Genomic DNA, 26,107 nt, shown 5'->3' with positions numbered 1-26,107 from the left:
TATTGGATGGATGCGACACCATTCTTCTACAAGAAATTCCATCATTTGGTGTTTTGTTGATGGTGGTAGAAAACGCTGTCTGTCGCCATTCCAGAATCTCCCATAAGTGTTCAATTGGGTTGAGATCTGATGACTGAGACACACACACACACACACACTTTAAACCCCCTATGCTCCTTTGTGACCCCTCTTTCAAAGTCACTGAGATCTATTCTTCTTGCCATGGGAGCCAAAATAATGGGCAACTGTGAATTTTTATACATGACCCTAAGCATGATGGGATGTTTATTGTTTAATTAACTCAGGAACCACACCTGTGTGGAAGCACCTGCTTTCAATATACTTTATATCCCTCATTTACTCAAGCGTTTCCTTTTACCTGTAGCTCAGTATTTGTAGAATTAATTTTATACCGTCTTTTTTGCTCATCTTTCTCAAAGGTGCCAATCCTTTTGGATCTGACTGTACATGTGCATATGCATCCAACAAAGACGCACAGATGTAGTTCAGATTTCAGCAAGAATGAAACAATTAATACGTCTTTCAAAACAGACATGAATTTATTGTTTTGACATTTAAAATCTGCACATTGAAACATTAAAGCCCTTAAGACATTTTTTTTTCCCCTTTGATATCAGTTACGCACTAGACAGCATACTCACAGGGATGCTGTTCTCTTACACTTTGCATCAGCAAAGACAATACACAAACAATAACTCTGCTCACATTTACTTAACAGAGTAGAAATCTGCTGAAGCTTCATTTTGGCACACGAATCAATGTATTAGAAACGGAGTTTATACCCTGTGCATTATCGTTGTGATATTTTACAACTAAAATGCAACCGTCGGCTTCAAGGTGGAGGGTGGACAACATTTATAATGTCACATCATGATCATAATATCAGCATTATTGACACAACAACAGCCAAGTGAAAGAAATGTACTTTGCAGATTTAGTACGGCCTTTAAAAAATACTCACACTTCTAAACACTGCTAAGCTCATTGGACTAGTCTATAATAATGGTAGTACAGTATGTGCCTGCTCCAGCATCAGGTGTTACAGCTGAGTCATATGATGCGTATTACATAAGGGCAGTGTAACTCCTTCATAAACACAACATTATAATAGGATTAGAAGCACTATTTCAAGGAAATTATTGAAAAAAACTTCACATTCAGCACTATCCCAACATCAACATACGTGAAAATGGCATGTTTCTATGTTTTGTAGTCAAAAAGATGAAGGAAGGTACGTTTTTCCAATGGCATCATCTGGTGTGATTTCAACCAATGATGAGTAGGCATTGCCTACTACTTAGTTAAAATCACACGATGCACACCAGATGATGCATGATGTTGGAGTAGTGCTGGAAATTATGGATATGAAGTTGAACAATTTTGAAATTCCCCTTTAAGACATTTGGCGACTACCAGTTGTGTAAAGGCTAGACTGTCTCACTTTGTGTTGGAAGCTAATAAACCCACCGATAGAGTATGAGATCTATGACACTTGAAGTCACAGCTTGGGTTATGGGGGTTATAAGTAGGGCTTATGAAGGCAAGTGTTAGGCAAGTGTTAGTGGTTACCATTACCCTTCAAAAGACTCCCTGTACTTTACGCCATGGTAACTACTCTCAGTGTGATACAAAAATACATTAAAGAACATGTGCTCACACCAGTATGGCTCTAGGATTATGGGTAGGAGGGAGATAATACAGTACAGCTCTATAATAAACATAAAGGAAGACACACACAAGCTGCCAAGGGTTAAAACTCACGAGTGGTTAGGTGTGCTTACAAGACACTCCTTTCTGCATCTACTAGATTTCTAGACAACAACAAAAACTATTTCGCTGTCTTGACCTGAGCCCCTATCCAATCTACACTGGTGGTCATATTTAAAATAGGAGGAAAGAAAAAGGAATGTGTATTTTTGTGTAACGTTATAACCTATCCTGCTATCCTTGGTTTTCATACTGGTATATAAGAATATGGATATTTTCTTCTACCATGTAGTAAAGGAATATCTATCAAATGTGAAAATCAAAAAAGTTGACCTCTTAGACTCAAATAGTTCTTACATGACAATGCAACTCTTATCACACAGACATTATGATAACCTTCGTGACCTTCCCTTTAAGAAGCAAAGATAACCTCCATGACCTTTCCCTTTAAGAAGCAATGTGGTGCCAGGGGACTTCCCTTTCTTTAATGAACAGATGTAGAAAGACTTAAAAAAACAAAAACAATATAGTGCATTGTTGTGATGTAAAGAAAACTGTTTAAAATACAAAAGTGCAAAACTCAAACTGCACAATTTAAGACAGGCAGAACTTAGTGAGTCACACTATTTCCTGGTACACTTTAAGTACCACCAGAGACTTGATATTTTAAGAAAATAAATACATTCTTAAGATATATTATTTACAATGGACACATTGTTCTGAGTGTCAATCCCTTCAGTGCTCCTCCCACCCATTCCCAGAAAATTCCCTACAACTAAAACAGAAAAATTATCCTTCGTTCATGCCTTTTTATCATCACTTCAATATACTTCCTATAAGTTAGTGAGAGAATTCTCAGTGCTGGTCTAAAAAGCACCAGATTTCAAAAGGAGTCTTTCTTTCTGTATGAATGAACACCTGCGACTGTCAAATTCAATGAACGTGCAGACTGCAAACGCGGTTGTAAACTGCCCTTGGAGACGCCTCAGGCCACATATGGTTGTTTTTCACTGGACTCTGACTGAAGCAGCCGGTCAAAGAGATTGATTAACGAAGCCAAGAAATCAAAATGAAGCGAGTAGTACATTAGTCAAACACAACCTGACCTCTCTCTCTATCTGTCTACTCCCTTTCTTTCATCCATCGATCATAGTATATTAAACTGTGTTGACCACTGGTTCCCCGGTCCACTCTCAACGACCGTTCTATTATCATGTAATCCATGGTTCTAGTTCGTTAGATAAGCTACAGCTTTACAAAGTCGTGGGTGGGGGAAAGAAATGGCTTGTCACAATTGCCGTGGACCCAGCAACCATTAAAATCAGTTGTGACTCACATCATGGCACGACGTCGATATTCTTCTCAATTAGGCACACACTCTAATATGACTTGCCCAGTGTGCAACTTGCCTCTGACGAATCCGGCCCCTACTCGGCCTTGGATCCCTTGCCAACCTTGTAAGTGGCGCCCTTGAGGTAGGACTTGTAGAAGAACGAGGCGAACAGGACCAGGTAGCTGAGGTACATGAGCGAGCCCCAGGCGATGTTGGGCATGTAGGAGGGACAGCGCACTTCGTGCATCCAGTGGTAGACCAAGCCTAAGACAGCAAGCCCCATCATCATCTGCATGATCTGGGTGGCCGTGATGACCATGGCGCAGGGTCGCGGCACCCGGTAGCCCGCAGCCCGGGCAGCGTAGTAGGTGTACATGAAGGAGTGGACCAGGTAGTTCATGGTCATGAACCAGCCGCCGCCTGCCACCTGGTCCTTGTAGGAGTACCAGGAGTAGACCAGCACTGTGATGTGGTGGTACCAATGGAGGAAGATGAGGCGCTGCTTACGGAGCACGATGAACACCGTGTCACCTGAGGGAGGGAGGGAGGGAGGGAGGGAGGGAGGGAGGGAGGGAGGGAGGGAGGGAGGGAGGGAGGGAGGGAGGGAGGGAGGGAGGGAGGGAGGGAGAAATCACTTAGTTATACTCTGACGTTTGATCACTTTCACTCTCTTTCAAGCACTAGTGACCACACACAGTAGAAGACAAACATTGTGAGGAATGGATATGTGGACCTCACTTCCAAAAATGACCTGGAAAGAAGGGATGTCTGTTTGTGGTCCTCAAAAAGTACAGTAAAGCGCTGCACACACACACACACACACACACACACACACACACACACACGCACACACACACACACACACACACACACACACACACACACACACACACACACACACACACACACGCACACACACACACACGCACACACACACACACACACACACACACACACACACACACACACACACACACACACACACACACACACACACACACCATATTAGGAAGCATACAACAACATCCTAACACACTCCAATAAACTCAAACCACACACCCTGTACAGTACAAACTATACAGGTTTAATATATTGAACATCGGTCCCATTCTAGAACGCGAGCATGACCATCCTGTCAGTCAGCATCTCTGTCCATTTACCAGCGCTTTTGCATCCCCTGTCTGACTGACAGATAGGCATAAGTGACTAGATTACTGCTCTGGGAGGGGAAATGGCATCACCTTGCAGCCACATAGCCCTTGAGGTAATAGGCTGCTGATCAATGTAGGTGCACTAGAAACTTCCAAGTGCTTCCGGAATCACATAAATAGACAAATTGTTTCAAGTTTGTTTTTTTGTCCTGCACCAGCCTCCTTCTCTCTGATTTGCCCTCTGACATAATTGACCAATTACAACCCCCTCCATCTCTCCCATTCGTGGGCCAGGGTCACAATGAGTATATAGAATTGTCTTGTATAGATCAGCTCGCATTATTCTACACTGCATGACAAAGTATGTCTGTTCCACATGACATATCTATCTGAAGCATTCAGAACGGGACCCTATTTGGGACATTCCTTACCCAGCTCTGGGGCCTTGCTCAGGACGAAGGCGTAGGCCCAGAACTTGCTGACAGGGGCGCTGTAGAAGCTGGTGTCACACACCGACTGCTTAAAACCACTTTTGTTGAGGACATGGAACATGTACCAACCGGTTCTGACCGCTCCGATGATACTGTGGAATGAAGCACATAGATTTACTAAAGAGATAGTGTCAAGTGCATCACCGCCTGGTATGGCAACTGACTATATGGCACTACAGAGGGTAGTGCGTAAGGCCCAGTACATCACTGGGGCCAAGCTTGCTGCCATCCAGGACCTACAGTTGAAGTTGGAAGTTTACATACACCTTAGCCAATTACATTTAAACTCAAGTTTTTTACAATTCCTAACATTTAACCCAAGTAACAATTCCCTGTCTTAGGTCAGTTAGGATCACTGACAGTGGGGATGGTGTGTTCAGGGTGATGAGCTGTGTTGCTTTTACGCCAAACATAACGTTTTGCATTGTTGCCAAAAAGTTTAATTTTGTTTTCATCTGACCAGAGCACCTTCTTCCACATGTTTGGTGTGTCTCCCAGGTGGCTTGTGGCAAACTTTAAACAACACTTTTTATGGATATCTTTAAGAAATGGCTTTCTTCTTGCCACTCTTCCATAATGGCCAGATTTGTGCAATATACGACTGATTGTTGTCCTATGGACAGAGTCTCCCACCTCAGCTGTAGATCTCTGCAGTTCATCCAGAGTGATCATGGGCCTCTTGGCTGCATCTCTGATCAGTCTTCTCCTTGTATGAGCTGAAAGTTTAGAGGGATGGCCAGGTCTTGGTAGATTTGCAGTGGTCTGATACTCCTTCCATTTCAATATTATCGCTTGCACAGTGCTCCTTGGGATGTTTAAAGCTTGGGAAATCTTTTTGTATCCAAATCCGGCTTTAAACTTCTTCACAACAGTATCTCGGACCTGCCTGGTGTGTTCCTTGTTCTTCATTAACAGACCTCTGAGACTATCACAGTGCAGGTGCATTTATACGGAGACTTGATTACACACAGGTGGATTGTATTTATCATCATTAGTCATTTAGGTCAACATTGGATCATTCAGAGATCCTCACTGAACTTCTGGAGAGAGTTTGCTGCACTGAAAGTAAAGGGGCTGAATAATTTTGCACGCCCAATTTTTCAGTTTTTGATTTGTTAAAAAAGTTTGAAATATCCAATAAATGTCGTTCCACTTCATGATTGTGTCCCACTTGCTGTTGATTCTTCACAAAAAAATACAGTTTTATATCTTTATGTTTGAAGCCTGAAATGTGGCAAAAGGTCGCAAAGTTCAAGGGGGCCGAATACTTTCGCAAGGCACTGTATATAGCCTCGGTATTGTTATTTTATTGTGTTACTTTTTATTTTATTTTTTACTTTAGTATATTTAATAAATATTTTCTTAACACTATTTCTTGAACTGCATTGTTGGTTAAGGGTTTCACGGTAAGGTTGTATCCGTTGTATACCTGTTGTATTCGGCGCATGGGATAAAATAAAAGTGTATTTGATTTGCTCAGTCTAACTATAGGGAATTCACAGTTGCATTCAAGTAATTGTTATAGGAAAAAACTTCAACACAAGTATAATGCCCATGGTCGATCAGAGTTGACTATAAGTAAGTATTTTTGTACACGAAAATCAGCTCATATTTCTATCTTGCTGCTATACGATACACCTGAACTGTCAGCTTTGTGGTTGTCATAACGTAATGCAAAATACATCACTCAACTATATTTTATACTGTCAGCTTTGCGGTGCCATGATGCAAAGTGATATAGCTCTCAACTATATGAACGGTCACTGTTGCGGTTGCCATGGCGCTCGAAATCTGAAACCAAGACAAACGAGATAAGACATATCAGTGGGTCACATCTCCAGCTGCATGTCCCCAGAATAAGAAATATGAAATACACAATAAAGTAAGTAGGTAAGCAGACAATATACAGGAAATATTTAAAAAGTCAGTTCCAATACCATATTTACAGTACTGTGCAAGGATACTGGAGTGATGGAGGTAGATATGTATAGGGGTAAGGTGACTAGGCAACAGGATATAAGATAAACAGAGTAGCAGCAGCTTGCATGTGAGAGGGGGTGTGAGAGGGGGTGTGCGGATGTGTAGAGTCAGTATAAATGTATGTGCATATTATGTGTGAGTGAGAAAATGATGGCGTGAGTGTTTGTGTGTGTGTTGGAGTGACAGTGTGTGTGAGTGTGCATAGAGACAGTGCAAATACTGAAATAAAAGGTCAATAAAGATACAAGGTAAACTCGGTCCGTGTAGCTATTTTGCTAGGTATTTATCAGTCGTATTGCTTGGGGATAGAAGCTGTTCAAGAGTGTGTTGGTACCTGTCAGTGTCAGTTGGTGTCAGACGTGGTAATTCATTACCTATAACTAGCTTATCAATGGTAACTACCTACCTATACATTATCTATGGTAACTACCTAACACCAACATCATCATTGGTAACTACCTACCTATACATTATCTATGGTATCTACCTAACACCAACATTGGTAACTACCTATCTATACATTATCTATGGTATCTACCTAACACCAACATCATCATTGGTAACTACCTATCTACACATTATCTATGGTAACTACCTAACACCAACATCATAATTGGTAACTACCTATCAATACATTCTCTATGGCAGGGGTGTCAAAGTCAAATGGACGGAGGGCCAAATAAAAAAATCAGCTACAAGACGAGGGCCGGACTGTTCGAATGTTCATTGAAAAATTTTTAAATGACGCATATAGTCTAGTGAACCTAATTGAACCTACTGAAAACCTAACAAATATATTACAATATGATCAGATAAATAAAGCAATATTTTCTTATGGCTCTGTCAGTAATCTTTAATTTTCAACAGACACAAAAGACAAATTTCCTTTATATAAATATCCCCATAACATGAACATTAAATGAAAGAAACCGGTATTCAAGGCACCATCAGTAGACTATATTTTCTATTTTAGCAAAAGTGGGCTAAATTTACTTCAAAGAAAAAACAATAATAGCAATTTTCTATCATCCACTCAACTGAAATATTTTTTAAATATAATTGGATTGAAATACAAAAAAATAAAGTGCAAAAATCTATTAATCAAAAACAACACTTTGTTTAAGGAGAAGTAACATGCAGTGAAAACAAATATTAAATTTTAACTTTTAAACTTGAACTGAGTAAAAACTCTAAATATGTGATTGCACAGTAATGTTCACTTGTTTGAGGTTGAGGGTGATACTTGGTGGTGTCCCATCTTTTCCACAAGTTCATCAATGTTCGGGATAAGGCTCTGAGCTGAAGAAATCCTCAGAATTGAGTGGAGGTGTTCAGCAGTAAGTCGACTTCTGTGTGATGTTTTGTTCAGGTTCATCAAAGAAAACAGTTGTTCACACAGGTATGTGCTGCCAAACATAGACAACGTTTGAGCAGCCTGGATGCGCAGCTGGGGCATTGTGCCGGGGAGGAAACGGGCGAACTCCGCAGCACCCACTGCCGCATATTTTGCCCTCAGTGCATCATTGCATTGGAGGTCAATCAACTCCATTTGGAGGTTTGGTGGTGAGCTTTCCACGTCAACAGCAAATGGGTTACCGAGCAGTTCCAACCTGCTTTTTTGTGCTTCAAAGTCAGCAAATCGGCGTCGAAAGTCAGCGGCAAGCATACCTATTTTATCAGCCAACTGTGTGCTCGGGAACGCACTGGTAGAGAGCTTCTCTTTCATGGTCTGGCAGCTGGGAAAGTGGCTCAAATTTTCTTTCCGCATCTGCGTCTCCCACAGAGTCAGTTTGGTTTTAAATGCCTTCACTGTACTGTACATATCAGAGATGACACGATCCCGACCCTGCAGCTGCAAGTTTATTGCATTCAGATGACTCGTAATGTCACACAGAAAAGCCATTTCACACAGAAACATTTCGTCTCGGAGTTGTGTTGTGTCTTTCCCTTTGCTGTCCAAGAACAGACAAATCTCCTCACGAAGCTCGAAACATCTTTGAAGCACCTTTCCCTGGCTTAGCCATCGCACCTCTGTGTGATAAGGCAAATCACCATGCTCCGTTTCTAACTCCGTCAGAAATGCCTTGAACTGGCGGTGATTCAAACCTTTGGCTCTGATAAAGTTAACTGTGCGCGTGATGATGCTCATTACATGCTCCATTTTCAAGGCTTTACCGCACAACGCTTCCTGGTGTATGATACAATGATAAGCTGTCAGCTCACCTGTCGCGTTTTCCTCTTGCATCTTTTCCCGTATCTTCGCCACCAGTCCGCTCCTGTGTCCACACATCGCAGGTGCTCCGTCGGTTGTCAAACCCACGAGTTTTTCCCAAGGCAGCTCCATCTCATTTACACATCTTGACACCTCTTCATACAAATCATGCCCCGTAGTTGTGCCATGCATAGGACGTAAAGCCAAAAACTCCTCTGTCACGCTTAGGTTGGAGTCCACTCCGCGGATGAAAATTGACAACTGGGCAATGTCAGAAATGTCGGTGCTCTCATCCACAGCCAAGGAATATGCAATAAAATCTTTTCCCTTTTTCACAAGCTGCTCTTTTAGATTGATGGACAACTGGTCTACTCTCTCGGCAATGGTGTTTCTGCTCAGACTCACATTTAAAAAGAGTTGCCTTTTTTCTGGGCAAACTTCGTCACAAACTTTAATCATGCAGTTTTTGATGAAATCCCCCTCCGTAAATGGCCGGGCTGATTTAGCGATCTCTTCTGCCAAAATAAAACTGGCCTTGACAGCAGCCTGGCCTTGTGATTTGGCTTTTTTGAACAGAGCCTGTCGAGATTTGAGGCCTCGTTTTAATTCCTCTGCCTTTTGTAGCCTTTGTTCCATGTCCATATTCTTGTTTTTGTCCGCGTGTTTCGTTTCATAATGTCGTCTCAGATTATACTCTTTCAGTACCGCCACACTTTCTCCACACAGAAGACACACAGGTTTTCCAGCTACCTTCGTGAACATATACTCCGACTCCCACCTTGTTTGAAACCCCCGGTTCTCAGTATCCACCTTCCGTTTTGCCATTTTTGATGGGTATCTGAAAGTTAATTTTACTGTGATGCTGACGACTGCTGTGCCAATAAATATTGAAATGAAGCAGCCTACTGCTCGGTGCGTCACCTTTGCATTGTGGGAAATGTAGTATTGGTGCGTGTAAAAGATCTGCGGGCTGCCGGCTTGCTGCGGGCCGGTTCTAATAATAAATCAAGATCATCCCAGGGGCCGTAAAAAACCTTCTTGCGGGCCGGATGTGGCCCGCGGGCCTTGACTCTGACATATGTGCTCTATGGTAACTAACACCAACATCATCATTGGTAACTACCTATCTACACATTATCTATGGTAACTACCTAACACCAACATCATAATTGGTAACTACCTATCAATACATTCTCTATGGTAACTAACACCAACATCATCATTGGTAACTACCTATCAATACAGTATCAATGGTAACTACCTAACACCAACATCATCATTGGTAACTACCTATCTATACATTATCTATGATAACTAACACCAACATCATCATTGGTAACTACCTATCAATACAGTATCAATGGTAACTACCTAACACCAACATCATCTTTAAGGAACTACCTATCTATTACAGGCCAGTAGCCTACTTTTAAAAACCCCATGTGGTAGAACGTTGCAGTGGTGGTGCAGTAATGAATATATGAAGTGTTTCATATGCCGAGGACACGTTATCCTGTCCAGCCAGCAGCAGTGGGATTGAGTGGGCAGGTTAAACCCACGGCTCTGTGATTAGGATTAACAGCTGGCTCAGCAGAGGGCATGGGCACAGATGATGATGATGATGCACCTCTGTGGCACACCAAAACAGCCCTGACTCCTCCTTAACTCACAGACAACATTTCGACAGTTTTGGAAACTTTAGAGTGTTTTCTATCCTAATCTGTCAATTATATGTATATTCTAGCATCTGGTCCTGAGAAATAGGCCGTTTACTTTGGGAACGTTATTTTTCCAAACATAAAAATAGTGCCCCCTAGCTTCAAGAGGCCAACAGTGCAGTTAAAAGAAGAGTTTTAAAAATATTTCCCAAGTAGACTAATATAAAAAGTCATAATTAAAAGTAACACAATAAGAATAACAATAACGAGGCTATATACAGGGGGCACCGGTACCAAGTCAGTGTGCGGGGGCACAGGTTAGTTGAGGTCATTTGTACATGTAGGTGGGGGTGAAGTGACTATGCACAGATAATAAACAGCGAGTAGCAGCAGTGTACAAAGGGGGGGGGTCAATGTAAATTGTCCAGTGGCGATTTTATTAATTGTTCAGCAGTCTTATGACAGTCGTGAAGAGGGCACGCCAAAGCCTATTCCCCCTCAGGAGACTGAAAAGATTTGGCATGGGTCCTCAGATCCTCAAAGGTTCTACAGCTGCACCATCAAGAGCATTCTGACTGGTTGCATCACTGCCTAGAATGGCAACTGCTCGGCCTCCGACCACAAGGCACTACAGAGGGTAGTGCGTACGGCCCAGTACATCACTGGGGCCAAGCTTCCTGCCATCCAGGACCTCTATACCAGGTGGTGTCAGAGGAAGGCCCTAAAAATTGTCAAAGACTCCAGCCACCCTAGTCATAGACTGTTCTCTCTGCTTCCGCACGGCAAGCAATACCGGAGTGCCAAGTCTAGGACTAAGAGGCTTCTATCCCCAAGCCATAAGACTCCTGAACAGCCAATCAAAGGGCTACCCAGACCCCTCTTTTACGCTGCTGCTACTCTCTGTTTATTATCTATGCATAGTTACTTTAACTGTACCTACATGTACATATTACCAAAATTACCTCAACTAACCGGTGCCCCCGCACATTGACTCTGTACCGGTACCCCCTGTATATAGCCTCGCTATTGTTATTTTACTGCTGCTGTTTAACTATATTATTTTCAATTTCTTTCTTAACTTTTACTTAACTTGTTGAAGCATTGTTGGTTAAGGGCTTGTAAGTAGGGATGCACAATATATCGGTGAACATATCGAAATCGGCCGATATTAGCTAAAAATGCCAACATCGGTATTGGCCCGATGTTTAGTTTAACGCCAATGTTAAAAACCAATGTCAAAGCTACAGTAACGCCACGTTAAATGTTGCACTACACGTGCAACACAGCATTCCTAACCTAGCCCACAATGTCTGCTGTGTGGATCGAGTAGTCAACAAGTTGAGCAGTCATTTGAAAGAGTAAGAACATTTCAGCAAGACATCTCAAAGGCGAAATCCATTAAAGCCAACATAATGTTATTCATTGCCCTTGACAATCAACCGTCCTCTGTCGTGGGTGATGTCGGCTTTCACCGACTGGTCGAGCACCGGTACACACTACCAAGTTCGCTATTTTTCAGATTTTGCCCTACCGGAGTTACACTGTTATGCGTCACTGCTATTAGCTTCACGACATAGATACTATGGAATGCAGTTTGGGTCTTTGCGTGTCAAAAAAGATACAGTAGCACTGTCAAAGCTGTACAAAAAAAGTCTGCAAACAAGCAAACGCCGGCCACGAACCATGTGTTTACAATACCGCATTGGTAATAAAGAAAAATTTGTTCGACCACAACTTCTGGGGTAGCTAGCTTAATCTTGGTACCTAGCTAGCACCAATACAACCAGGCTGAAAACAATGACCAGTAGAAACTGCAGTCATTTTCATTATTCTTAGCAATGATTTAGGAATCCTTGTGAGTAAGTATTAGCTAGGTTGCCACTTGTTGTTTGCCCATTGAAATTAAACTTCAGTTCATGAAAATAAATAGTTAGCCAGCTACTTAACCCTGTTGCCCAAACCTAACGTTATAAGCAGCCAGCTAGCTTCATCTGGCTAGTGATGCTCGACCGGACCGGGTTATGTGTTGTGAAGCTAGCCACAATAAGGATTAGGCAGAATAGTAAAATTTGCGGTTTGCCTTCAAAATAAAAGTATGTCATTGACAGTGATGCAAATGAATACAAATAGTAGAAGTATGCCATACTTTTATTTTGAAGGCTAACTGCAAAGTCCACTATTGTGACTAATTCTTACTGTGGCTAGCTTCACATAGATGGGTCTGACCACCATTAATCAAATAAGAACTGTCTTATAAATTAGGGTTATTTTAGATGATGACACCTAGCTATATAGTTAGCTAACTAGCTATAGCTACTGAAACAAATGTTTTTGGAGAAGAACATTGTTTGCATCCATGAGCTAGCTAGCTTTTTTTTATGACCAGCACTGTAGGTGTGCGAGACAACTTTACCAGCATCATAGCATACGCATCTATGAATCGTTGTGACATGAAATACGAGTGATAGTGTAATCAATGTTTAATAACTACGTAAAAAATGTCTGAACGTGTTAAATTATTATGTGACGTACAGTCATATTCAGGTCCTGATTAGTGTTATTTGAATTGTCAAATAGTGTTACTTGACGTAGACGTAAAATAACACTATTTGACACGTCAAATAACACTATATTTTTTCAGAACCAAAGACCCAAACGGCGTTCCATAGAAATCCTGGTTGAGAATGAAACGACTGAACAAATGAACAACGAAACAACACAGCAAGTAAGTGAAAGAAATAGGTTGTGATTATGTTTTACTGGTAATGGGGAGATACGTAAAATAACTTTTTGGTCAGTGTGGTGTGTGTGTGTAACCTTTATTTAACTAGGCAAGTCAGTTAAGAACAAATTCTTACTTACAATGACGGCCCGGACGACACTGGGCTAATTTTGCGTCGCCCTATGGGACTCCCAATCACGGCCGGATGTGATACTGGATTAGAACTAGGGACTGGAGTGACGCCTCTTGCACTGAGATGCAGTGCCTTACACCTCTGCGTCCATGTGTGTTTGTTAACTATTTAACTGTACTAGAATGCTTAAAAGGACGCAAAAAAGGTTTAATATCGGTTATCAGTATTGTTTTTTTTTGGCAAGGAAAATATCGGATATCGGCCAAAAATGTAATATCGGTGCATCACTACTTGTAAGTAAGCATTTCACTGTAAGGTCTACTACACCTGTTGTATTCGGCGCATGTGACAAATACAATTTGATTTGATTTGACAGCCACAGAATCCTTTTGGAATCCTTGTTCTAAAAGTGTAACTGTAATGATCCTAAAACTGCATTATCAGACACTAATTCTTCTTTGTGTAGTAAGTGTGTACAGATGGCATTGCCAACGAATCCGCGAAATAATGTGTTGACAGTTGACCTGAACATTCTCTCAAGTAGACACATTTCTACAGTACATTATAAACAAAATGTCCTACAAGTGTTTCTAATCTCCTGAACTTAAATGTAGATGTTTACTTTAAATCTGCACAAAGAATCTCCTTCTCCTGGATGTCCTTGGAGAAGAGGTGTTATAAAGGTGAAGTTTGGAGATATCGAGCTAGAAATCACTATTTTTACGTAGTTCATGTGTGTTTGGTTTAAACACTGTTTCGGTAAATTCTGAGAGAGAACTAGTTCCAAACACATCAAAAAAATAAACGTCAACTGCGTTTATTTTCAGCAAACTTAACATGTGTAAATATTTGAATGAACATAACAAGATTCAACAACTGAGACATAAACTGAACAAGTTCCACAGACATGTGATTAACATAAATTAAATAATGTGTCCCTGAACAAAGGGGTCAAAATCAAAAGTAACAGTCAGTATCTGGTGTGGCCACCAGCTGTATTAAGTACTGTAGTGCATCTCCTCCTCAAGGACTGCACCAGATTTGCCAGTTCTTGCTGTGAGATGTTACCCCACTCTTCCACCAAGGCACCTGCAAGTTCCCGGACATTTCTCGGGGGAATGGTCCGAGCTCTCACCCTCTGATCCAACAGGTCCCAGACGTGCTCAATGGGATTGAGATCCGGGCTCTTCGTTGACCATGCCAGAACACTGATATTCCTGTCTTGCAGAAAATCATGCACAGAACGAGCAGTATGGCTGGTGGCATTGTCATGCTGGAGGGTCAAGTCAGGATGAGCCTGCAGGAAGGGTACCACATGAGGGAGGAGGATGTCTTCCCTGTAAACACACAGTGTTGAAATTGCAGGCAATGACAACAAGCTCAGTCAGATGATGCTGTGACACACCGCCCCAGACCATGACGGACCCTCCACCTCCAAATCGATCCCGCTCCAGAGTACAGGCCTTCGTGTAACGCTCATTACTTTGACGATAAACGCAAATCCGACTATCACCCCTGGTGAGAAAAAACCGCGACTCGTCAATGAAGAGCACTTTTTGCCAGTCCTGTCTGGTCCAGCGACGGTGGGTTTGTGCCCACAGGCGACGTTGTTGCCGGTGATGTCTGGTGAGGACCTGCCTTACAACAAGCCTACAAGCCCTCAGTCCTGCCTCTCTCAGCCTACTGTGGACAGTCTGAGCACTGATGGAGGGATTGTGCGTTCCTGGTGTAACTCGGGCAGTTGTTTTCCATCCTGTACCTGTCCCGCAGGTGTGATGTTCGGATGTACCGATCCTGTGCAGGTGTGTTACACGTGGTCTGCCATTGCGAGGACGATCAGCTGTCCGTCATGTCTCCCTGTAGCGCTGTCTTAGGCGTCTCACAGTACGGACATTGCAATTTATTGCCCTGGCCACATCTGCAGTCCTCATGTCTCCTTGCAGCATGCCTAAGGCACGTTCACGCAGATGAGCAGGCACCCTGGGCATCTTTCTTTTGGGGTTTTTCAGAGTCAGTAGAAAGGCCTCTTTAGTGTCCTAAGTTTTCATAACTGTGACCTTAATTGCCTACCGTCTGTAATCTGTTAGTGTCTTAACGACCGCTCCACAGGTGTATGTTCCTTAATTGTTTATGGTTCATTGAACAAGCATGGGAAACAGTGTTTAAACCCTTTACAATTAAGATCTGTGAAGATATTTGGATTTTTACGAATTATCTTTGAAAGACAGGGTCCTGAAAAATGGAGTATATATACAAACATTTTTGTGGACAACATTTCCCTTGCTGAGGTTAGCAAGGATGAGGGAGGATAACGAGGCTAACCACCACCAACGTTCAGAAAGAGCTTCAATCACAATAATTGGTTGATTGATTGGTTTGATGATGCCTAAAAAAACACATAAAGTGATATACTGAAACACAGTGGTCAGTGTGTCACTCACCTGAAGATGGCCAGACTGAGTGACCAGAGGACGAGGGGTCGACGCAGGTTTAGCTTGGGCCTCTCTCTCATGAAGTGTTGGCCCCCGAAGATGATCGCAGCATACAGCCCACAGAACATAAAGGACTTGCTCCTATTAAGGAGAAAATATTAAAAACATGTCACCGAACCAGTTCACAAGTGATTACTGTAACTACCAGTGTCCTAGGTCAGGATTTAGATGAGAGCAGGGTGGAAATGCAAACAAGCTTTAATCTAGTTTAAACTCCAACAATGCATATACGTGATCAATGATCATTGTGAATGGATGAGTCAGTCTTTAGCAGACTTTTGGGATTGGCACTGCAGTTGACATTTCTAGTTCCTTTTGCCTGGTGGCAGTACGCTGAATGTACACAGCAAGCCACGAGGCGAGCTAAGCTAAACTCAATCATCTACAGTTGAAGTCGGAAGTTTACATACTGTACACCTTAGCCAAATACATTTCAACTCAGTTTTTCACAATTCCTGACATTTAATCAGAGTAAAAATTCCCTGTTTTAGGTCAGTTGGGATCACCACTTTATTTTAAGAATGTGAAATGTCAGAATAATTTATTTCAGCTTTCATCACATTCCCAGTGGGTCAGAAGTTTACATACACTCAATTAGTATTTGGTAGCATTGCCTTTAAATTGTTTAACTTGGCCTCCCGGGTGGAGCAGTGGTCTAAGGCCACCAGAGACCCTGGGTTCGAGCCCAGGCTCTGTTGCAGCGATGGATGCGCGCTGTGTTAAGAAGCAGTGCGGCTTGGTTGGGTTGTGTTTCGGAGGACGCGTGGCTCTCGACTTTCGTCTCTCCCGAGCCCGTACCGGAGTTGTAGCGACGAGACAAGACAGTAACTACTAACAATTTGATACCACGAAATTGGGGAGACAAAGGGGGTAAATTTTTTTTGTTTAACTTGAGTCAAATGTTTCGGGTAGCCTTCCACAAGCTTACCACATTAAGTTGGGTGAATTTTGTCCCATTCCTCCTGACAAAGCTGGTGTAACTGAGTCAGGTTTGTAGGCTCCTTGCTCGCACATGCTTTTTCAGTTCTGCCCATACATTTTCTATGGGATTGAGGTCAGGGCTTTGTGATGGCCGCTCCAATACATTTACTTTGTTGTCCTGAAGCAATTTTGCCACAACTTTGGAAGTATGCTTAGGGTCATTGTCCATTTGGAAGACCCATTTGCGACCAAGCTTTAACTTCCTGACTGATGTCTTGAGATGTTGCTTCAATATATCCACATAATTTCCCTCACTCATGATGTCATCTATTTTGTGAAGTCAACCAGTCCCTCCTGCAGCAAAGCACCCCCACAACATGATGCTACCACCTCTGTGCTTCACGGTTGGGATGGGGTTCTTTGGCTTGCAAGCCTCCCCCTTTTTCCTCCAAACACAACGATGGTCATTATGGCCAAACAGTTATATTTTTGTTTCATCAGACCAGAGGACATTTCTCCCAAAAGTACGATCTTTGTCCCCATGTGCAGTTGCAAACCGTTGTCTGGCTTTTCTTTGGTGGTTTTGGAGCAGTGGCTGAGCAGTTGCTGAGCGGCCTTTCAGGTTGTGTTGATATAGAACTTATTTTACTGTGGATATAGATATTGTACCCGTTTCCTCCAGCATCTTCACAAGGTCCTTTGCTGTTGTTCTGGGATTGATTTTCACTTTTCGCACCAAAGTACGTTCATCTCTAGGAGACAGAACGCGTCTCCTTCCTGAGCAGTAGGACAGCTGCGTGGTCCCATGGTGTTTATACTTGCATACCTTTATTTGTACAGATGAACGTGGTATCTTCAGGCGTTTGGGAATTGCTCCCAATGATGAACCAATTTTTTTTCTCATGTCTTGGCTGATTTCTTTTGATTTTCCCATGATGTCAAGCAAAGAGGCACTGAGTTTGAAGGTAGGCCTTGAAAAACATCCACAGGTACACCTCCAATTGACTCAAATTATGTCAATTAGCCTATCAGAAGCTTCTATAGCCATGACATCATTTTCTGGAATTTTCCAAGCTGTTTAAAGGCACAGTCAACTTAGTGTATGTAAACTTCTGACCCACTGGACATGTGATACAGTGAATTATAAGTGAAATAATCTGTCTGCAAACAATGGTTGGAAAAATTACTTGTGTCATGTACAAAGTAGATGTCCTCAAGAAATTTGTGGAGTGGTTGAAAATCAACTTTTAATGACTCCAACCTAAGTGTATGTAAACTTCCGACTTCAACTGTATATAAATTCATACTATTAAAAAAGATTACAGAGATCAACAGAGATCAGGATTGGGCTGGTCCACTGGGCACATGGCAGTGACATGGCCTGTAGACCACTCCAACTTCTGTCCATTCATGCCAAGGCTCTATTTTACAGTCCCCATCCCCATTCGTAGTCATGGAGCCAAGGACTACCCGAGTTGAGATGTTGACATACTGACCAGAACTTCTACTACTGCAGCCCGTGGGTAATGAGGCAATTAGATTGAGTAAACATCACTCCGGTCTAAAATCAACTGTGAGGCTATGTGAAAACAGCTGGGAGCGGGTTGCAGTAAGAATACTAGACAGATCACTGACTGGACAATTGTTTTTACCAAAAAGTTAAATTGAGGTCGAAAAGGGCTGAATACTAAAAAGCGATGATGTGTGTACTGCAGAGGGGGTTTACTTTGAGGACAGACCAGATGACCAATCCAGATTGACAGAGCATATTAGACTGGGAAGATGTTGTTGTTTGACCCAGTTTAGTAGGGCTATATACATTGCTAAATACAGTAGGGCTTCAGTGGTCATTCTCTGTCTGTCCCAAAGGGAGGATGAAACTGTCATTAGACTGATGAAGGATTCTATAGGGAGGCATTAAGAGCAATAACACCACTGTGTCTATGCATCACAGCGAGGGAATGTGTGATGGCCAATACCGAGGGAGAGAGAGATAATGAAGCGACAAGAAGCAGTCATTGTATCCTTTTGAGATGAAGGACTCAGGACAAATACAATGTGTGGGGCACCATCTTTTACTCCTCGAAAAAGAGAAAGGGGGGTCATGTGGGAGCAAATGTTCCCAGAAAGCAGAAGTCTAGCCCATTAATTACAGTCGTAGGCCTGGATGTCACATGCAATCAAAGCATTGGTTTCCCTGTGCTGCACTAGATGTGGTTTTAAGCTTCTCCGGCTCCTCCCCTTTTGATGCTTTGCTGTAGCCTACACACATCAGCTCGATCTGAGGAATGCATGGGCAGGGTGAAACAGGGTGAATTTACTTGGCCAGCACTGCACATTTACAGGAGCGTATTCACTACGGGAAACGGTTTACCGTTTAAGAATGAAACGGAAGCAGACAGAGCAAAACAAGAGTTTCTATTGGACAAATTCAGATAGGTCCTTCCCCGTTTCGTTCTGTTTTAGAGTTTTGCAGCAGCAAAACGTTTCTTGAATATACCCCTGGACTTTTACAATACACATTTGACAGCTTGCTTGCCACTGAAACTGAAACACAACACTGTCTCTCAGTCAGAAAATGCAAACAAGGAGCCAGAGTAAGTCTGTGCAAGAATGCGGTCTTACTAGGTCTCTACGTTTCCTTAGTGATATGTTAACCACAGACAAAAATGACTCCCTTTTTCCACACACATTTCCATTGGACACAAAGAGAAACACTTGAGACCTACACTAATTTGATGGGGAGAAGTGACATGCCTTTGGGTTATATTAAATATAAATATGATATTAAAACAGTTACAAAATGTAGGCCTATTGATATCCTAATGTATTTACACCTATGTATTTAACAGTAATCATCACATTTGATATTTAGTAATCATTCATTGCATGTGACTGCATGTACATGTTACACAAACTGAAGTGAACAGCAGTATGACAGGCTATACATTGAGTTTCCCGTCATATTGTAGTAACGATGGCCGCGTTCCTATGCTTAAGACTTTGCTGACGCCTGACAGATCTAACAACGCCCAGATAGTTACTCGAAAGTATCAGCTGACCACATGATATGTTATAGCAATTTCTCAGTTGATGACACAGTCGATGACGTGGCCAGAACCATAGGTTGTTGCATCACCTTGCCTTTCGCCGTGGAACTCGCCCATTGGTCGTGTTCCCCTGCTCAGACGTTGCATTCATCAACCAATGGTTACGTGCCATGTCATCGACTGTGCTTTCGGGCACCAGATTGCGATAACATATGACGTGGTTATCTGATACCTATCCAGGCGTTGTAAGATCTGGCATGTGTTAGCCATGCCGAGTCCCCAACAACTGGTTGTTATGTTTTTCATGGGAAATGAAAAGAGAGCTAGTAAAGAGACTTCTGCTTTTGGACGTTAACAAGGCGACACTCCATCGTAACTCCTCCTCCACATTTACTGGATTGGTTGAACAGTGCAGAAGGGAACCTTCTTCTCATCAAGACCAGTATGTAGGGGGATCTAGCTTATTTTCCACCTGCTACGCTAGGTTAGGCATGCATCAGCAACACCTGGGCAGAGGAAAGCGTCCAAAGGGATGGCTTCCGCATCATGCGATGGATCGAAGGTTGTTTTAACGTTCATAAAACATAGCCGGTTATCAACAAACCATGCACATGAAAACTGAAGGTAAGTTCAGACGGTCACATCCTCAATGACATCTGAAAATGGGCGGGAGAACAATAATAAGTATATCAATTTACAGTAGCAGAGCCATCTGGCAATTCTGGCAAATGCCAGGTGGGCTGGACCATTTTCTCGTTGGGTGGGCTGGTCGAAATTGACACACACAAAAAATATATACACTACCGTTCAAACATTTGAGGTCACTTAGAAATGTCCTTTGTTTTTGAAAGAAAAGCACATTTTTGGTCCATTAAAATAACATCAAATTGATCAGAAATACAGTGTAGACATGGTTAATGTTGTAAATGACTATTGTAGCTGGAAATGACAGATTTTTCATGGAAATCTACATAGGCCCATTATCAGCAACCATCACTCCTGTGTTCCAATGGCGAATTGTGTTAGCTAATCCAAGTTTATCATTTTAAAAGGCTAATTGATCATTAGAAAATACTTTTGCAATTATGTTAGCACAGCTGAAAACTGTTGTTCTAATTAAAGAAGTAATCAAACTGGCCTTCTTTAGACTAGTTGAGTATCTGGAGCATCAGCATTTGTGGGTTCAATTACAGGCTCAAAATGGCCAGAAACAAAGAACTATCTTCTGAAGTTACCCCAAACTTTTGAACGGTAGTGTACATATATGTTACTTTTTTTGGGGCATGGCCTGCAGCCCATGTTATTTTTAAAAGATTGAGCAATTTCTCTATTATATTAATCTATAATGAGCCTTTGGCTGATCAGTGGGCAACGGCCTGCACCCATACCCAGATGGGCCAGCCCGTTTTTCTGACAGGCTGAGCTGAGGTCACTCAAACTCATATTCAAAGTCAAATGTAGCATCAGCAAAGAGAACTGCTCCAACTCATCAGTTAGATAGCCAAGCTCATGGATTGTAAAACAAAAAATGGAAACATTTAGTAGAAAGAGCACATTCTACAATTTCAGCTTCCTTTTTTGGGGCGGCTAAAACGATGATTTGGTCAAACAATTATCCTCATGATTCCGGTAATGAAAGTGTCTGCCCTGCCCCTGTGCCTGTTTCACTGGGGCCTGCTGCTGTAATGAGCTAGCCACGATCCTCTTTCCTGTGCGCTAGAGAGAAAAATGTGTTCTGATCGTATAACATTTCAAAACGCAATTGTGGGGAAAACACAGCTTTGGATGCTTCGTCCCCGTGTCCCTGTCAAAGAGAGGAGGGCTTCAGCTTTCTGTAGGTATCATTGTTATTTCTAATGGATGAATACATGGCTATTAGCAGTGGGTATCATATTAATCTAGTTCATGTGTTTTGAGTTTCCATTTCCTCAGGTGTTGAACCCCAAATTAATTAGCCAATGATATTAGTTAGTGCACATAAAGATGTATGTAATTCATCTCTATTGACCACAAAAAAATCTGGAAATTAGTCATATTTTGAAAGTATAATACAACAACTATGACCTAAGTCATTAGCTTGGCTTTTATAACATATACATGTTAAGCAGAAATGGAGACAGACAGAGAACAAGAAGAAGCACAGTGACAGCAGAGAAGATGCTGAGACAGACAGACAGCACAACAGGGAGGGAAACGAAATGGCTAGAGCAGAGGCCCAGTTATAGTGGAGAGTTGTATCTCCAGTGATGTTTTTACATATTGTATTTGTTGTAAACATAAGCTGGTTAAAAAAGAGGAGGACCATGTCCCGCCAGTCACGAGAACAGAAATGGCTGAGAAACGCTGTACTGCACCGCCAATGTTATGTGTTAGCATTACTGCCTGTGTCTAAGTAGGGTTTGTAGAGACAGAGTGTAGTAGAGTGTATTTGTCGTGATGGGTTGTGTGTGCATGGTTGGTGGTGAGTTGGTGGCACACCCAGTGATGTGGTCTAGTAAAATGCCAGGGTCGAATTCTTGTCCCAGTCTCCCCCTGTACAGTATCCTCAAATATAATTATATCTGTAGTAGCCTTATGTATACATTATTGACTAAACGTTACTTTGTAGCATAATCAAAACCCACACAACACATTGTATGCACTCTTCAGTAGCCTATGAATGGAAAAAGTAAGCGACAGTTAGGAATCAAATTGACGAATGTGGGCAATAAAAAAATGTGCCTGCATGGCGTGTAGGCTAAATAATGACATTGTGTGTGGATGAGAGCTCAGCCAACATTGGCGGCGACGGGGGGATAATTCGCCGGCTTTAGACCACGTAGGCTAGGCTACTCTTTTATCCAGATGTGTTTGGTTGAATTGGTAGTCTACTTACCAGTTTTCTTGCATCCATTCGAGAGCCCCCTTTTCATCGAATTTTCTTTCGAAATCGTATTCTGCAAGTGGGATGTTCTCTGTCTCGTTCATTTTCGTAACAATGTCAGTTTCTTCCCGTTAAAACTCCTGGTCTATGTTTTCACCCTTTTAACATTTATCAAACTGCTTTAAAAAGCCCACAATTAATTTAACAAACCAACAGATTGCAACTGAATTCTCTCCGTTTCAGATGTACTTCCCGACTGTCACTCACGCACGGTGGCCGAGCGCGAGCACGTCCCGGTGACTGTATGGCCTTGTTATAATGTCTATGTGTATACGGACTGTATACGGACTGAAACGGAAAGTGATGGAAGGAGAGAAGGCGGAGCTTGAATCAGACGTCTAGTCGTGCTCTCATGGTGCTCTCGACTGGATGGTCAATCAATGACTAGGATTTGCCTCATGATTGAAACATAGGCCAAATCGTTCACATGTTTCATTCAGTTTGACTGATTCACACACAACGACCTACCTGTCTGAAAGTAGGCTACCCTATGCCAAACATATTGAGTCCCCTCTAGGGATGCGTTTTTCAGTCAGACAGGGAATAGTTATATTATCAGTTATGCACTATTAATAAACATTGAATGAACTGTCAAGAGCTGCATACACTTGGCAACTATTGTCAAAGGTAGTCCTATAGAAATTACACTGCCTACTAATTGCCCACAGAGACCAATGCATTAATTACAATGGCGACTTATCAGCAGCACCTGCAGGGTTTGTGTAATCATACTATGTCCTGCATATCCCAATTTGTATTTAGTCCTTGATTTGAGTAAAATGGTGCATAGGGATTACTGAATAATTATTACAAAATCAATATGCCCAGGCCTGTCATTTTATCACTGCATAATATAACAGAAATACACATTCAAATGTGGGGACGTTTGCCATGCCATCTGTTGATAGTTTGCACCTATGCACCAAATTGAAATTCTGTTGCATTTCAAAAGTGCGTGTACAATTCTGTTCACACCTAATCAAAGACAAATAAACCATTGAATACAATGGTGTCTTATCAGCAGCACCTGCAAGGTTTGTGTGGTCAAACTATGTCCCACATATCCCAATCTGTATGTACTCCCTGATTTGAGTAAAAGGGTGCTGAGTCATTTTTAAATATGAGTAAGAAAAAGAAAATCAGCATAGGGATCAGGGGCAGATTGGCCATCTGGCAATTCTGGTAAAAGCCAGATGGGCCGGAAATATTTTTTGGGGGAGTGGGCTGGTTGAAATTGACACACCCAAAAATATTTTGGCCTGGTCATTTTTTTTAAATATACTAATCTACGTATAAAGAGCCTTTGGCTGATCAGTGGGCAACGACTGTCCCTGCTACAAAGATGGACCATCCCGGTTTTCAAACTCACATTCAAAGTCAAACGCGGCATTAGCAAAAAGACCTGCTCCGACTCCACAGGAATATTAGACATGTAGGTACATATAAGTGTCTTATATCGGTTGATAGCTTAAATTCTTGTTAATCTAACTGCTCTGTCCGATTTACAGTAGCTATTACAGCAAAAACATGCCATGCGATTGTTTGAGGATGGTGTCCCCACATCAAAATATTTTTTACACCGGCACAGGTTTCATAAATTCTCAAATAGTGATTAAATATTCACTTCCTCTGATTTGTCATCCAAAGGGTCTCAGATATAACATGTAGTATCATTTGTTGAATAAAATCCTTCTTTATATCCCAAAAAGTCAGTTTAGTTGGCGCCATCGATTTGAGTAATCCACTCGTTCAACATGCAGAGAAAGGAATCTGAAAATAGATTTTAGCAGGTGCATCCTGTCTTCATGGCGCGTGCAAACACGAATTTCCAAGACTGTGTCCCTGGACTAAAACTGATATTTCTTATTCGTTTTTCAAGCCTGAAACCTTGAACATAGACTGCTGACACCCTGTGGAAGCCATAGGAATTGCATACAGGGCTAATTTTCAGTATGACCTTATACTTGCCATTCTAAGATGGTCTCTCAAATTTTTTTTATTCCAGTTGGTTTTTCTTTGGATTTTCTCCTACCATATCTAATGTGTTATATTCTCCTACATTATTTTAACATTTCTACAAAACTCTAAGTGTTGTCTTTCCAATGGTACCTATTATATGCATATCCTGGCTTCAGGGCCTGAGCAACAGGCAGTTTACTTTGAGCACGTCATTCAGGCGGAAATTGAGAAAAAAAGGGGCCTAGCCCGAAGTTAATTGGGGAGAACGGGCTCGTGGTAATAGCTGGAGAGAATGAGTGGAATGGTATCAAGTACATCAAACACATTGCCTATAAAAGTAGAAAGAGCACATTCTACATTGTCACCTCACTCCAAATATCCTATTTTGAGGGGGCTGCTGCTGTGATGAGAGAGAATAAATGCATTCTGAACATATAACATTTCAAAATGTAATTGCACAGCTTTGGAAGAAAAACACAGTTTTGGAAGCTTCGTCCCCTTGTCCCTGTTGAAGAGAGGAGGGTCTCAGCTTTCTGTTGGTACAATGTTTATTTCTCAACTTTCCATATTCAGCTTAATAGCAATTATTTTACAATCAACTATTTTATATGGATATGGAGCGGCACATGAGCGATATGCGAACCGGCCATTGCGAGGGCATAGGCTTATAGGTTTCATAGATAGTAGTTTACAACTGCAGTTTTTTTTTAGGACATTACATTTATTGTAGGTCGAATACATGGCTACTAGCAGTGGGTATTATATTTAGAGTTAGCAATCTAGTTAATGGGTTTTGAGTTTCCATTTATTTCGGTGTTGAACACCAAATTAATTTGGTTATGATATTAGTTAGTGCATATAAAGATGTATGCAATTCATGTCTATTGAAAATTCTGGAGTCCTATTTAGACTATATAATATAGCAACTATAGTTTAATTGTCAACCCAAAATTCATGTCAAGCACTGGATTAGGTTGAACATCCAAAATATCTTGAGTCTTGCATTCCTGCTTGGACGTGTTAGATGAAACAACTTATTTCTGTCACGGTTTTCTTCCTGGGAAGGAGAGGCGGACCAAAACGCAGCGTGGTTATAGTTCATGGTTCTTTAATAAGAAAATTCAACTATGAACAAACTACAAAACAATAAACGTGAAAACCGAAACAGCCCTATCTGGTGCAGTAAACACAAAGACAGGAAACAATCACCCACAAAATACCCAAAGAATATGGCTGCCTAAATATAGTTCCCAATCAGAGACAACAATAAACACCTGCCTCTGATTGAGAACCAATCTAGGCAACCATAGACTTACCTAGACACCTAAACTGAACACAACCCCATAAATCTACA

General features: G+C 41.8%; 1 protein-coding gene across 1 annotated transcript; it reads right to left on the bottom strand.

The window, feature by feature from the left end:
* Positions 1-541: 541 nt before the first annotated feature.
* On the bottom strand, positions 542-23,066 carry LOC139367489 (very long chain fatty acid elongase 6-like). Its single transcript, XM_071105716.1, has 4 exons — positions 22,747-23,066; positions 15,850-15,981; positions 4,644-4,795; positions 542-3,592 (listed from the first exon to the last, which is right to left on the bottom strand). Exons 1-4 carry the CDS (start codon positions 22,836-22,838, stop codon positions 3,156-3,158), a joined length of 813 nt encoding a protein of 270 aa, XP_070961817.1. The 5' UTR covers positions 22,839-23,066; the 3' UTR covers positions 542-3,155.
* Positions 23,067-26,107: the final 3,041 nt, after the last annotated feature.

Source organism: Oncorhynchus clarkii, chromosome 16 (genome assembly GCF_045791955.1).
Source record: "Oncorhynchus clarkii lewisi isolate Uvic-CL-2024 chromosome 16, UVic_Ocla_1.0, whole genome shotgun sequence".
NCBI classification, from domain to species: Eukaryota; Metazoa; Chordata; class Actinopteri; order Salmoniformes; family Salmonidae; genus Oncorhynchus; species Oncorhynchus clarkii.
Note: the sequence above shows the minus strand (reverse complement) of the source record. Positions and strands in the feature narration are given on the sequence as shown.